The sequence below is a fragment of the Lissotriton vulgaris genome, chromosome 1_1 (genome assembly GCF_964263255.1).
Source record: "Lissotriton vulgaris chromosome 1_1, aLisVul1.2, whole genome shotgun sequence".
NCBI lineage: Eukaryota > Metazoa > Chordata > Amphibia > Caudata > Salamandridae > Lissotriton > Lissotriton vulgaris.
The window spans coordinates 2091059445-2091075727 of NC_141685.1; the positions used below are offsets into that span (position 1 = coordinate 2091059445).

At 43.0% G+C, this 16283-nt stretch overlaps 1 protein-coding gene across 1 annotated transcript in view; it reads left to right on the forward strand.

Annotated features, from left to right (window-relative positions):
* The window catches only part of VWF (von Willebrand factor), a 1126314-nt gene that overhangs the window by 1003293 nt on the left and 106738 nt on the right, over positions 1-16283 (forward strand). The window contains exon 46 of the mRNA XM_086921215.1: positions 1385-1425. Coding sequence (XP_086777341.1) covers positions 1385-1425 — 41 coding nt within the window. The remainder of the gene's footprint in view (positions 1-1384; positions 1426-16283) is intronic.

Here is a 16283-nt window from a genome sequence, read left to right on the forward strand (position 1 = left end):
AAGTATTTTCTGCTGTGCCAAGCCAGGCCAGTGCTTAGACTCATCAACTAGGCCACTTACATTCTGAATGTGTTCAAAACTCTTACACTTGATAACGGAATAGTGGATGGTTATCATATATGGTTATCATATACTTATCAGTGATGATATGCATATTGTAAAAGGCACTTTGAACATTTAACCTCTTCTATGCTCATGACGCGCTCAGCTCGTCATGAGGCACAGTGCAGCTGCACTCATGACAAGCTGAGCTCGTCACGGCCAGTGGAACGTTCGCACAAGGGGATAATTTCCCCGCTGTGCTGAACGTTCGAAAACAGGTGTGGCCGTGACGAGCTTAGCTCGCCATGAGTGCAGCTGCACTGTGCCTCATGACAAGCTCAGCTCGTCATGAGCACAGCGGCCTCGCGCGCGGCCAGGCCCGGACTGGCCGTTGCGGGCACCGGGCAATCCCCCGGTGGGCCGCACGGGTGGGGGCCGGTTTGGGGCCCCTGGGGGCCGTTTTTGTTACAGGGCCGTTTTGCAGCATATCTGCAAAAACGGCCCTGTAACAAAATCGTCCGAAAACCGGCCCTGGCAAAGAGCGCGGCCGGCCCCCCTCCCCCCGGGTGGAGGGGAGGGGGGGGCGGCCGAGCACTTTGCCAGGGCCGGTTTTGGTTCCCAGTCCGGCCCTGCGCGCGGCCCCCCCTGCCCCCCTGCACAGCGGGGGGGAAAACACCCCGCAGCGAAGGGGCTAGAGAGCTTGTCTCAATTTACAATGTCCAGTGCTTAATTTGAGCCAGTGGTTTCCTGTGCTTGGCACCTGCAAATAATTGTCGGCACCGGCACTTAATTGTCCTCACCAGCACTTATCACAGCTGCCATATGGTGGGACTGTTCGTATAATTTAGAGATTAGCAGAACATCAATTTTTATTAATTCAGTATGCATTAAAAACAACTAATACTTGCTGCCCACTCTATTTTTGTAGCTTTGGGGGCCTGGAATAGGCTGAATTGACACATTTCTTAGCAGTGTGCTGGTTAGTAGTTAGTGTAGGTTCTGTCATTGGCAACGCTGGCAGTGGCAATGGGTGGTGCAAGCTGCAGAGGCTTCCTGACTAGAGCCCTTGCACTTATTCTTATTTACAAATTAAGCACTGAATCTTCCAATTACGTTGCACTAACTTCTTTTACAATAATGCAAAAACATTTTCACTCAAAATGTGAATTGGTAAATATACAATTAGCAGTTACACCAATGTAATGTTCTTCTTTTGAATGTACTGTGTAATAAAGATGAAGCTGAGATTTTAGCAACACCACAACACTTTTGTGTGCTACTAGGCTTAGTTTTAAATTATTTTTTTGTCAACACTAATCTTTGTGCCTGTGTTAATTTGCAGAACCTGTTAATGGCTGTATTCTGAATGGCACCATCATTGGGGTAAGACGCTATACCTCTGTTTTTGAGTATGACGAACGTGTATCCCCATGCTGGTAAATCATGCCTTCTTGCAATTACTAGTTTACTAAATACTCCCTTACGCTTTACTTTTAAATACAGTAGGTGTGCTTGCTTTTCTCTATTTTAATCCATTCTATAAACCTACCCATGTCTCTAGGATTCCAGCTAAGTTTTTTTATTTACACCTACAGCCTGGACTTTGTCTAGTCTAGGTAGTTTCTAAAATCTTGTTTTGACAAGAGGTGCTTTATCTGTCATCCATGCAAACTGTATGTTATTTCACAGTGTTTGATTCTCGCTACATAAATGCCTTGAGATGTTCTTTTACCATACATGATGTGGATGATTTTGCTGTGTCTAATAAATAATCACCTGACCATCACTGATTGTTTGAGCCTTCCACTTTGACCTCCCGTTGCTAGTTGTCTGAGACTTCAGCACGGTGCTGATTGGCGGAACCGTTGCCGCACATGTACAAAGTAGGGAAAGTGCCCAGATTTGCTATTACAGTTGTCTCCAGGTCAATAATACAGTGGATTGGTCAAGAGCAGTCTGGAGCCTATGTGCTTAGGAAACATGTGTTGGAGATTAGTAGATCAGTCCAAATGCACACTGAAAATACGTCCAGGGGTGCTATCAAGCAATTATTTATGTAGGAAATGGTGATGATCATTTCAAGAAGCTCAGACTATTAAAATCAGGAACAGTGAGGCAGAGGTAAAAATGAAAATGCGAAAGAGACAGAGAAAGAGAGAATAGAGAATAAAGGAAAGAAGAGAGATGGAGCAATTTGGAGGATGAAGTGCAAGAAAGAATGAGATGGAAATATAAGGGTAGACACGGAGAGTTAAAAAAGGAAATGACAAATTCAGAGGATTTTGAAAGATAGACATGTTCTGAAAGAGATTGAAAGATAGACATTGAAGTAGGGTGAAGAAGGAGACACTATCATACTCTATAGCTTCCTTTTGCTGCTATTTTAATGAATATTGGACGGTGATGGGCATTTTATAGCTAGGAGTCTGTTGATTCTCTAGTGAAAATATTGTGGAATTGAAAGCGTAAAAGGTATAATAATGGGTTTTTTAATGTTGTTCACTATGATTCAAATACATCACTCTCATTATAGACGCTGATAGGTGCATCCAATGAACGCTCTTCCTCTTTTTAACCATCAATTCTGTTTCTCCTTGTATCTGTCTTTCTTTTTCCTTTCTCTTTCCTTCCATTCTCTTTCCCTCACCTCTATTTCTCTATCCTACACTCTCTCTCCCTCTCTGCACTTGCCCCTCTGTGCCTGATGAAATAAGCTCCAGGGTAGCTGAAGAAAGTGACCAAGGCCGCAGTACTTGTCTGTAGGCCTTCAAAACCCAACCTCCAATAGAATCAGCCCCCTTGGAGAATGTCTGATAAGTTAATGTACACTATGGCGCTGGAAATATATTTCAATAGCAAACACTATAGTATAAATGACCTACTAAAACATATCCATCTATGAATCTTTGATTCATATCACCTTTGCAAATGATAATGCCCTCACGCGTCTGTCTTTCTGGCAGTGTTTTACCTGCATCTGTGTGAATGTAGGTAGAGAACAGAGACAACATATTATTCAAATTGTATTTGTTTGAAAGGCTTACTTTTAAATGCTTCAGCAAATCCTATGGAAGTGTTTTATGGAGTTCGCCATGTTAGAATTGCATTATGGCCAATGGAAAGTGTAACACTGCCTGCACAAAACCATATTTTTCAACACATCTCTTGAAGCACTGCCTTATTCTTTCGTTGCGTTTAGGCGTAGTTCCTAGTAAGGATTCCCTGTACAATCTTGCACTAAAATATCAAATAGAATCTTCAAGTGAAGTGCAAATACCTTGATCTAGCCCTGACCAGAGAAGCACATCTGATGATCACATGCGGGATGCGCTCTTTTTCATAGGAGCAGCGACTCAGACATAAATATTGACAGTCATGCTTGGAGTAGAGCATCTTTCGCTCGCTTCTTACTTCTGAACAAGTGTTACTCCTTGTGGGACCTAACAGCTTGTGCTGCATGCGTGAACATATCCCATGAGTCCAGGTTGCGTCTTGGCTGTCCCTAAATAATTAGCTCTTGTGTGGATGGATAAAACATTCGCAAGAATAATTGGACTCTGTGGAGTATGATTTGTGCAAACACTAGTATTCTCGCTTTGTAAAAACGTGTTTTATAAAGCAAAGACTGGAAGAAGCAGCAAAGCTTTGCCTGCGGTACATCTGAATTCATACGGAAGCAAGGTGCAGACTCAGTCTAATGACATGTAGCAATATTTCAGGGGTAGATGAGAATTTTGAGAACCATCACGTATTTCTGAGTCACTGACAAGGAAATACAATATTATTCTCATGATCATTGTCACCACTCTCACCTACCTCATCAAGGCAAGCAAACCACCATCTCAAAAGTTGCATATCAAATTAGATTTGAACGAGGCCAGCTTAAATGTGTCACCTCCATGCCTGTATATCCCTTTGAATCGAGGACCCTATCAGGTATACACGAATTTGCCTGTGCCTTGTCAAGTCTAATCCAGGTATAGTCTGTGAATAGCTTGGGTTACAAAACAATTCTAAACTATTATGTGATGAAGTGTCCTGAGAAAACTGGGGGACAAAGGGGAGATTAAGCTACAGGTATTACAAAAAAAGTAGACAATATCACATTTGGACTGACAGCTATACTCTTCAGCCTCAGGTGTATATGAATGGTCCCTTTTAATAACTCCACTACATAATGGAGAACTCTCATTTGCGCTAATATGCAAACTGTGTGCTAAATTATTGTGCAACTGGACCTTATAGGCCCAGCTGCTATTTCAATTGCATAGCATTCAGTTTGTTTGCTATGCACTGTGTGATGGTGATCCCCGGGCCCTTTTAGGGGTGACTGAGGATAGCTACCAGGAAGGGGGCCTACAATCCAAAAAGAATACGTGCTGAATTCTTTTGAGGTACAACTAAGATGCCCTGTAGTGACTGGTTCTACCCAAGTGAAGCCCCAGACTAACCTTCTTGCTCGCTTGTTGTGAGGATTGCAGAATGTACATAAAGTTTATTGTCCTAAATGTGTCTCCCACAATGGAGGAGGTGCAAAATGTAGCTTTCCGCCTGCATTTCCGTAAGTCTTAGGTTGAAGTTTGGCTCAGTGAAGTTTCCATAGTGGGAACGTGTAGCGGGCGAATACAAATGCCTTGCTTTGGGATCAGCACGCCATCTGAATGAATTTACAGTGTCACCACATAAGGTATGACAGCGAGGGCCTTCCTGCTTCTTCTGTAATATTAAAGATTGGCCGCTGAATGAAAAATGGTAATCAGTGCTATTTGAACAAGGACGGATCTTCTAAACTTGGAGTATTCTCTCCTATCCTAAGCCTTGACAAAGTTACAGAAAGTAACTAAACACGTGTCGGCTGCCATCATCTGCCACTAACCAGGAGGCTTTAAGAACAGGACCTCCAAACATCAACTATTCTTCTGCTGTGTTACAAGAATCAACAGGACTAAATTAGCCCTACTTGTATTACTGTTTTAGATATTGGTGTCCTAGACATGAATATAGATGTCTAGAGGAACACAGCTTACCTAAGGTTATTTATTATTAAACCTGATCTTTTTTTGAATACATGGTTCCTGACTAGTGTTTCCTGTGAGTTGTCACATTTAGTTTTCTATGTATCCTTTGGGCTTACAACCATAAACTAATGTTAATGTGAATTTGGAGAGTGCCGAGGTACAATCATTTGCATTAATTAGTCAAATATGGGAGTTCGGCTGAACTTCTGTTAGGTGACATCCTGGATAGTGGGGAGTTTCATTTGTCACCTTGAGGGGCAGCTTGACTGTGGATTCAATATTGCAAAAATTTCCATTAAATAGAATTGCTATAGGACTGACGTGCTTCTTCTTTGACCACCACTACCTCGTATATTCATTGTAGAATTGATATATCTTGTGCCCAATTTCAGATCATTTGCTGACATCTATTTTTACTGCAGACATTTTCCAGTGGATGATACTCTCTATATCCCTCCTCCGGATCTCTGTGTTTATTAACATCATTCTACATTATGCCTCATTGTTTGACCTGCAACAACAACAAGATGTAAACTTAAATTAATCTCAGCCACTGGCAATCGCTTGGGTCGCATCACAGTCTAGCGTTTTGAACCCACCATCCCTGCTCAGTTTGAACCCATCCATTTTTTATAATCAACTTTTTTATGTTATGTTATGTTAATTTTGCTTGTATAGCGCATGGCTACCCCAGCAACGGGGCGTCCCAACGCTTATGGACATAACAAGAAATGCAAGAACGCGGCCAGTGAGAGAAGCAACCTTGATCCTCTTTAAAACAGTCAACCCAAACTGCCAGGCGTGGTCCTTGCTCAACTGGAATACAAGCAACACAGGACATGTACTCATCAGCCAGGTATATTTTGATTCCTGTGGCACAGTAAACATGGGACCCACATCTGGGCTTACCCGTCACACTCAGTGGGGCAACTGCAACAACAACAAGGTGATGGATGAAACGCTTGAATCAATCTCAGCCCCTGCCAATCACTCAGGTTGCATCCTCATCCATCATTTTACACCCACCGTTCTACCTCAGGTTGGACCCAACACATGCCAATCAGGTTTGACCCTGCTCCTCATTAAAACAGTCCAGCCTGAACTGCCCGGCCGGGTCTTCCCTGAACTGGAATATAAGCAACCCAGGACCGGTTTCACTCTTAATATGGGTTCATCAGCAGGGTATAGCTTGATTCCAGTAGCACAACGAACACAAGACCCACGTCTGGGCATACGTGTTACACATAGGACAACAACTGCAACAACAACAAGGTGATGGATGGAATGCCTTGATTAATCTTAGCCACTGTCAATCACTGAAGTTGCATCATAGTCAATCATTTTTCACCCATTGTGCCACATCAACTTGGACCTAGCCATATTCAAATGAGCCTTGGCTCTGCTTGGGCTGCATCCCAAATCCCTTATTTTTCACCCACCATGCCTCATCAGTTTGGACCCAGCCATATGCAAATCGACCTTGACCCTGCTCCTCATCAGAACAGTCCATCCTGAATTGCCAGGCCCGGTCCTCCCTGAACTAAAATACAAGCAGCTCAGTACTGGTGTTGCCCTTATTATGGGCTCATCAGCCAGGTATAGCTTGATCTCAGTGGCACACTGAGCACAGGACTCTGAGCATTTCCGTCACACAGAGGACCGCAACTTTAACAACAACAAGGTGATGGGTGGAATGCTTGAATTAATCTTAGCTACTGGCAATCACTCAGTCCGCAACATAACACGTTGTTTTTACACAGCGTGCCACCTGAGTTTGGACTAAGGCATATGCAAATCAGGCTTGACTCTGCTCCTCTTGGTAACAGTCCTTCCCGAAATGCCAGGCCAGGTCAAACCTGAACTGGAATACAAGCAACCCAGGAATGGTTTCTCCCTTATGATGGACTCATCAGCCATGTATAGCTCGATTCCAGTGGCACAGTGATCACGGGACCCATGTCTGGGCATACCCATCGCACTTTGGGCAGCAAATGCAACAACAACAAGGTGATGGATGTAATGCTGGAATTCATCTCAGCCACTGGCAATAACTCTTGACTCTTCCCAGTCCTTTGTTTTTCACCCACTATGCCACCTAAGTTTCGAGCAAGCCACATTGAAATCCAACATTACCCGATCCTCATGGGAACAGTCCAGCCAGAACTGTCAGGCCAGGTCCTCCCTGAGCTAGATTACAAGCAACCCAGAACTGGTTTCACCCTTATTATGGTAGCATCAGCTAGGTATAGCATGTCCAGTGGCACAGTGAGCACGGGGATCACGCCTTAGCACACCCATCACACTTAGGGTGACACATCAAATTATACAAAACAGCGATGGATGGAATACTTTAATTAATCTCTGCTACTGCTACATTCCAGTCCAACATTACAGCACTTGTTTATTTACGTATGTGCTCTCTGCACTGCGCTCCTCATTGCCCCAATTCATTTTTGTATTCCCTTGCACTATACATTTTTTCGTGGATTTATTTTTGGGCGTGGGATACCGCCTGTACTCCCCACTTAATTTTAATTTTTTATTCGCTAGCCACCATATTTTTATATATATATATATATATATATATATATATATATATATATATATATATATATATATATATATATATATATATATATATATATGTAAAAGCTCCACACCGTGTCCCCCCGTTCGAACCCAGAAGGAAACGCAGCACTCACGGGATCAATTGGGCATAGAACGCCAAACTTTTTTATTCAGACAAACGCGTTTCAGGAAAGACTCCCTTCGTCAGTGTCATAAGCAATGCGTTTCGCGGCACCATTTTTAAATGCAAAAGGGTATGGTGTTAACATTGACAAGGGACTACACCTCGTATTCTCATACGGGTGCCATATTGAAACATGCAATTTTCACATAATGACAAGTTCAGTCTTCAGAGACAAATGACATTGTTAGATATATGTCTTATTAGCATCTTGCCGTGGATCGGCAATTGCAACACTACATTGTGTTGCGCAGCGCCCCACTTTGTCAATGTTTATTACATTTAGCTTGCTAAAACGACCAAAAATTATTATAATAATGTGGCTGGTTGTGCCTGCATTCTTATAAATTTAAAGCTATTAAATCGTAGCCTGGTTACGATCTCGTCGTGGATCGGCTATGGCAACCTAGATGGTTGCCAAAAAACAGGTCGCTTCAGAAACAGCAATGCAATAATTTCATTTCACCAACCCAATTCTTCCTGCATCTAGGGAACTCCTACGGATTCGCCGCAACTGCACACTGGACAGTGATTATGAAAGGGCAGCTGACGCATGTATTGAGTGATGTCACTGACCATGTCATGAGTGATGTAATATGTGACGTCATCAGCAGTGCATTACACGCGCAAGTTATAGTGAGTCCAACTAACTATAACGTGGAATTTCAATGGTTTTATGTCAGTAAAATTTCCAGCTAACTATAACTGGTGTGAAACCTATGGTTTTTTCAGTGAATTTAATAGGTTTTTTAAATGCTAATTCCTAACTATAACTGGTGTGAAACCTATGGTTTTTCCGTGAACTTCATAGGTTTTTTAAATGCTAATTCCTAACTATAACTGGTGTGAAACCTATGGTTTTTTCAGTGAATTTCAAAGGTTTTTTTAATGCTAATTCCTAACTATATAAGACCTGAAAGCCCACCAGGAATCTCCAGTATGCGCCAGTGGACTGCATTGCAGAGAGGTGTAATGAAGCCACGATCCTTTTTACACCTCTCTGCAACGCAGCCCCTGTGCATGTTTGAAGAGGGGGAACTAATTCCCCTTGCATACTGGGGGACCCTGGGGGCCAACTAGCCCACCTGGACCCTCCAGTATGCGCCAGGGGGCTGCATTGCAGAGGTGTATTGAGGCTATGCCCCTTGCTACACCTCTCTGTAACGCAGCCCCCTGCCGCGTTTGCAGAGGGGGAACTAATTCCCCTTGCATACTGGGGGTCCCTAGGGGCCAACTAGCCCACCAGGAGCCTCCAGTATGCGCCAGGGGGCTGCATTGCAGAGAGGTGTAATGAGGCCACACCCTTTTTACACCTCTCTGCAATGCAGGCCACTGGCGCGTTTGCAGAGGGGGGACTAATTCCCCTTGCATACTGGGGGTCCCTGGGTCATATCTGCCCAAACACCAATATTCCGAACGATTGAAAATGACTATTCTTGAGAAACATTTGGATTTGGATTATCATGTCCTATACTTTGGAATTTTTGAAAGACTGACTTTGAGGATGCTATAAATTACTCAAGTCTGCCCGAATTGTGTGGGTAAAATTGATACCTAGTCACTTTGAATAAGAATGTACTTACATCTCGTCTAACATTTGGAAGAAATATCTAGTTATATGACAACAGGATACCGACATAACTTGAAGGAAATAAGAACGCCCTGAAGAAGTTCTGTTGTACAGAACGAAACGTTTCGGCTGGCTGTGGTACATAAACTTAAGGAAAATAAAAGCATTTGAATATACACCAAGATTCAGCGCTTCAATAAGGACTCTAAGTGATATTATTTGATTGGACTCATTATGCAAGTGGTGCTGTGCCAAACTTTGGAATATTCTCCACTACTCTCTACTACTTACTCTATCCTACTCCACTACTCTCAAATACTCACTCTCTACTACTCATTCTCTACTACTCTACTACTCTCTACTACTCTCTCTCTACTACTCACTCCATACTACTCGCTACGCACTACTCCCTACTACTCACTATCTACTACTCCCTACTACTCACTCTCTACTACTCTCTCTCTACTACTCACTCTTTACTACTCACTACTACTCTCTACTACTCACTCTCTACTTCTCACTCTCTACTACTCTCTACTACTAACTCTCTACTACTCTCTCTACTACTCACTCTCTACTACTCACTCTACTACTCACTCTCTACTACTCTCCACTACTCACTCTCTACTTCTCTCTCTCTACTAGTATCTACTACTCACTCTACTACTCTCTCTCTACTAGTCTCTACTACTCACTCTCTACTACTCTCTACTACTCACTCTCTACTACTCTCTACTACTCACTCTTTACTACTCTCTACTACTCACTCTCTACTGCTCTCTACTACTCAATCTACTACTTACTCTCTACTACTCTCTACTACTCACTCTCTACTACTCACTCTCTACTACTCTCTACTACTCACTCTACTATTCACTCTACTACTTTCTACTACTCACTCTCTGCTACTCTCTCTACTGCTCTCTACTACTCTCTACTACTCACTCTCTACTCTCTATTATTCACTCACTACTTTCTACCTCTCTACCTCTCTCTACTTCTCTCTCTACTAGTCTCTACCTCTCTTCCGCTACCTCTTTACCTCTACCTCTCTACCTCTACACCTCTACCTCTCTACCTCTATCTACACTCACACATATACACATATATGCATATATATGCATATGCATTTGTATATATGTATGTGTATGTATATATATATATATATATATAAAAAAACAACAAAAATATATTTTTTTTAAAACAGCTACTTTTTAAAAAAACTGTCATTCTTTTTCCCCATGGTACACTCCCCGGTACACTCCCCGGTGCGCGTACCGGGCGCTCCCCCGCGAAATTAAAAAAAATATATATTTTTTTTTTGACCCGCGGGCCCTTTTATGGCCCCCACATCAAACCTAGGGGGTCAAGGGGGGGTCTACTCTGCCCCATTATGGTCAATTCCCCCTTTGTTTTAGCCACCTCTTGTGTCTCGATCCTACCGAGACACAAGATGGCAGCCGCTCCGGACTGTTTGGAATGTTTACAGACACCCGAGAGCCAATCAGCTTTCCGCACGCAGGTCGCGTAGCGTGCCAGGTACGCGCCCCGGTGCGCGTACCGGGGCGCTGCTATAGATATATATATTTTTTTAACCTAAATTACTCAAAAACCACTGGAGCACATATCTTGAGACATAGCAAAGGCACATCGGGCTACCAGTCCCTACAATTTTGCCAAGTTTGGTGGAAATCCATTCAGCCGTTCAGGCTAAAAGTGAGTTTGACCGCCCTATGGAAATTAACATGGGGAAAACACGTTTTGGGACCCCCCTTTATCTCGGCCCCCGCTTCACGAATCCCCCCCAAACTTTCAAGGAAGGACCGGAGCTCCGCGAGGCCAATTTGAGGAAATTTTCAGGCAGATTCGTCAACCGGCGCCAAAGTTATTCCTAATAGAATGTTGAGATTTTGCATTGAAAAAAATCCTAACTATAACTACCTACTGGCGACTGCCAGTAGGTAATATATATATATATATATATATATATATATATATATATATATATATATATATATATATATATATATCCAAAGACCACTCTTTACACCGCTATCCTCACGGCGCCCAAGTTTCCCAGGGAAAAGAGAGACGGACACCAAATGTTCTTTTTTACCGCAGCCGCAGGTAAAATTTATTCAGCATAGTTTTATAAGTGCATGTTCCGAACAAGAACCCAAACGCGTTTCGGCGTTCTCAGACGCCTTGCTCGCTGGTGATCTGTGCAAGTATCCCCGCCCCCTATTTAAAATGAGGCTAAACCCGTGATTAGTGACCGGTGCAAAAACGGACATGGAAAACATACTCGTTTTTCTCAAAAACATATAAACGTCCCCTAAACGGAGAACACATTGTGAACCACAATTACTCTGACAAATAATATTATATGTATATTGTTCCCTGTATGTCAGAACTAATTCATATGCATTATAGTTTACACATTTTTCTTCACATTGTATACACTCGAGAAAACATTAACCTCTCATGTCGATTTTAAAGAGACATTGCTATTCACAATTGTTTTAGTTATATTGAACTGTGACATTTTCCATGTGTTATGTGTAAGCACCTATAAAGTCACACACCCCTAATAGTGCAAGTGATTTTAAAATATAAGTTCCACAGTGCAGTTGGCTTAATGGAGCCTCTCAGCCGAGAGTTGTCCTACCAAAAAGCCCACTGCTTTAAATTGGATCTGGGAAAAGGGGGTTTGGGGGACAGAAGCGTTTACTAGACTCAAAATCAGGGTGGAAATAAATTATAACTGTACAAATACACGGGCAATGTTACACTCTATATACATCGGGATGACAAGTATAGTCAAGCTATGGACTTCCATATATATATATATATATAACCTACTGGTGATATATATATAGTACGCAGTGGCAGTAATATTTAGTCTCCACTGGGTAGTTATAGTTCGGATCGTGTTTCCATAGCTAATGAAGTTTTTAGTGTTGTTAATAACTTAGGCTCAGTTTGACAAATATCCACGAAACCTTGCAAAAAGGTTTTGGTTTTTGACTAGTTTGCTCTTGGAAAGTTACAGGGTGAGCCATCAAGCAGGGGTCAAGAAAAAAGGGGGTCCCAAAACGCGTTTTCCATATTCATTTTCCTATAGGAACTTTAGACGCAGCTACTGCCTAAGCCGCTAAATGAATTTACACCATATTTGACAAAAAGCTAGATCTAGGTACAAAAAGATTGCTTGGGTAATTTGGTGTAGACTTGTTCAGTAGTTTTTAAGCACTTAATGCTCAAATATGTTGTGTATGTAGGGACGTGGAGCCTCTGTGGATTCCAACAGATCTGAAGCTGAGATCTGATTGTCTGCCACCGCCTGAAGAAAATGGTGGCAGCCGTCTTTGGACTGGGGACTCGGTCCCAAGTCCTAAACAACTACGAAGAATTGGCACAATAGGGAAGGGTTGGAATGCCTTGACCCCCAAGGGTGGTGGTGGGGTGCCAGAGGGACCCTGTCTGGGTACAAAAGTGATTTAAAAAAAATATTTTTGCAGAGAATTCGCAGAGGATCCACAAAACCGTAGGCTCCAATGCTTGTTTTTCAAAACTCTCCCTGACTGAGGCCAGGGCTATGTGGGTAACATATATTTTTGGGGAAGGCAGGCACATGTGGCCCTCTCCCCAGGCCGATTTCGGCCACTGGGAGTCAGCCCCCGGGGCCCGGCACATTTTTTAATTGGATCTGGCCCCCGGGCCTAATAAGGCTCAGTAAGGAGGCTCCCTCCCCCTTTTTTAAAAAAAACATCCCTGGGGGATATAGGTAGCCCCAAGGCCTTGCAAGGCTCAGAAAGGGGTGGCCGCACGCCTCCCCTTTATTTTTAATAGTGGCCCACCGAAGGCTATGTGCAGCGTGAGGTTGGCTGCATGTAGGAGATTAGCCACACGGCGTTACTAAAAAATATCAACATGTCTTTGAGTATTTTTTAAACATTTTTCAGACCACAAACTGCAACCCTAGAATCCACCTGAAGGAGTCCCTGCACTCGAGCTGAAGGGCATACAGTTCCAGCTTGAGTGCTTAAAAAAATATGGTAAGCTCTCCTGGGGTAATGGATTCAATGACTTACTGTGGTTTCTTGTATGTTGCTGGGGGATGCTGCACTACAGCACTTTCTGCAGCATCCCACAACATTAAAAATATATTTACTGGTTCTTCTACAGGCACCATCTGTAAGAAAAATATAATTTGTAAAAGCCCTAGGGCATTATGGGGTGCTACTTATAAGGGGCAGTGAATAATAACAGATCATTTTGTTAGTGCTATTTTTTTTAACCCAGGGCACCCATAATATAGTAAATGTTGGGTACTGTGGGGTCGCTCCAAGGCCCCATACCGAATGTTGGCAGGAGCCGGCAATTGTTCTTACAGTGGTTGCCCACCCTGGGGACACACAACATGCCAACTCATTGGGGATGACATTGGGGGTGAGTGCTGGCTGGGGAGCCAGCATGGGCTCCGTGGCCCATGCTGGCTCCCCAGCCAGCAGTCACCCACTTGTAGATGGCCCTGTGACCACTCTGGGAACCCACATTTCCAAAATAAGTTGGGGCTTCTCAGGGCCCGCGCATACCCTGCTGACTTCCCAGTCAGCACCCATCCTGGGTACTGGTAGGAGCTGGCAACACATGGACTCCTGCCTGCAGGAGCAGATTTTCACTCTCAGCAGAAGCAAACATTTTCACCTGTTTGTGCTTGCAGGCATGGAAAAAATACCTATTCGCCCAGTCTGGTAGGAGCATTTGTGCTCCCACTTGAGGAAGTATCTATACTTTGAGCCCCTGAGGGTAGGGTCTCTAGAGCTGTAGTACAACTAGGAGATCACATATCCCACTGCCAAAAAAAAAAGCCCCGGGAATGGGTTATCTAACACCATATTTGACTCATGAGGAGGGGCAGAACACCACTTCCCCCAAAAAATACCAAAGTGGCCCCAGGTGAACGGGATGGGGTTTGGGACCCTGGGGTTGTAGTACAGCTGGGGAGAAGGGACACACTTCCCGCTAATCTTAAAACTGATTCGGCATAAACCCGAGTGTCAGGGGCCTAAAATACCGGAATGGGGTTAGTGGGGGTAATAAAATCTGTGAGAGGTTGCGCACCTCTGCCCCTAAAAACTAATTCAGCTAAAGGGTCCCTGGGGCCTGGAAAAGGAAATTGGGCTCCTGGGGCCTAAAAAAAGGCTTGGGGAGGAGGGCAGCACATCTCTCCTCAATGAAAAAAAGATCACCTACGCCCTGGGCCCAGGCCCAACTCGGAGGGGAGACATAAAAAAGAAAAGGGTATGAGCCATATTATTTTTATATTATTTTAGTTGTACTGTGGATTCCCCGATCCTCCATGGATGCACATTACCCTAAAAATAAAATAACTTTTTTACTCTAGGAGGGGTCCCCCGGGGACCCCGCTCACCAAGCCTAGGGGGGCAGAGTATCCCTACTCTTGCCTCTATATGTTTTTTTAATTATTTTCTAATGACAGGAGATCTTGAGTACCCAAGTCCTAAAATGGTTGCTACCACTTCTTTGTTGATGTGGTGTTAGCAAATAAGATCTTATCTTGAGATCTGTTCGCTCCAGGAAACCTACGCAATGTGATATACGCCTGAATTTAAACCTTAATTTCTCAACAACTACTGAAAAGATTTACACCAAAACACAAAAAACCTTTTTCTTCGACCAATATCTGGCTTTTTTAGCTTTCCAAATTTGGTGTAATTTCGTCCAGCCATTTTGGCTGTAGCTGTGCCTAATCTTCCTCTGGAAAATAGCATGTGGAAAAATGCAATTTCGTGCCTTCCCTTTTTCTCAGCCCTCGCTTGATAGATCACCACAAAACTTTCAAAGATGGAGCTGATGTGAAGTTTTTTTGGAAAGTTATGAGACGATTCTTCAAACAGTACCAAAGTTATAAGCAAAATAAAACAAATGTTTTGTTATGGATACGCTGTCCTAACTATAACTACCCGGGGACAATTGCCACTGGGCAATATTTATATATATGCCTGATACAGCTGTAGTGCCCTGGGGACTCCGTTCTCAGGACACACGCTGTAGTTCCCTGCTGGGAGAGGGCATGCCCTGCTCGCACTCTCCCGGCAAGGAACACAACTTTGCTCCTACCTGGGCGCAGCCCTGTAAAATGTTGCTCTTTCCCAGGCAGGAGCAAAGTTACTGAGCAGGCTCTCGCCAGAACCACAACGTGCACCTTCAATGTACTTACATGAGAAGTAAAAAATTGTAAATCTATACTGTACTGACCTACAAGTATTTACATACACAATATTATACCTCAATCTCGTTGACATTATCTTTTGGTATGACAATATTGTGGTAGAACTCTGTTATAGATTCCACTTTGTGAATACAAGCAAAATGCAGTGCTGAGTACCATGGCATACTTCCTCCGAAGCCATACTCTGAATGACAGCTTTTCGTTTTTTAAAGCAGCCCCTGTACTTCTAAGGGACTGCTTTGCGACACTACTTTCTTACACCATGCTCCTAAATCCTACATTTCGTTCGCATATTGAAATTTATAGTCCCTGTTTTTGTAGATGTTCTTTTCGCATTTATTATATATCTCTTTAAATCGGTTCTCAGCTTTTGTCATTGAATTAAAGTTGCTGAACTGCAAAAAGTTTGTCCCATAATTTGAGTTTTGAATTTAACATTTAAATGGCCAATGTTGTATATAAAATATGCATCTCAAATACCTTCAAGGTCTAAATAAAAGAAAAGTACACATGGGTTCTATTCATGCAAGGAGCAAGAGGGTTATTAAGCCCCCTTATGATTGAACGTTTTGAAATTCGATAGATAGCGAGACAATTACAAACTTTTCTATTGCTTCTAAATGTATACATTATAAAAATCCTAAA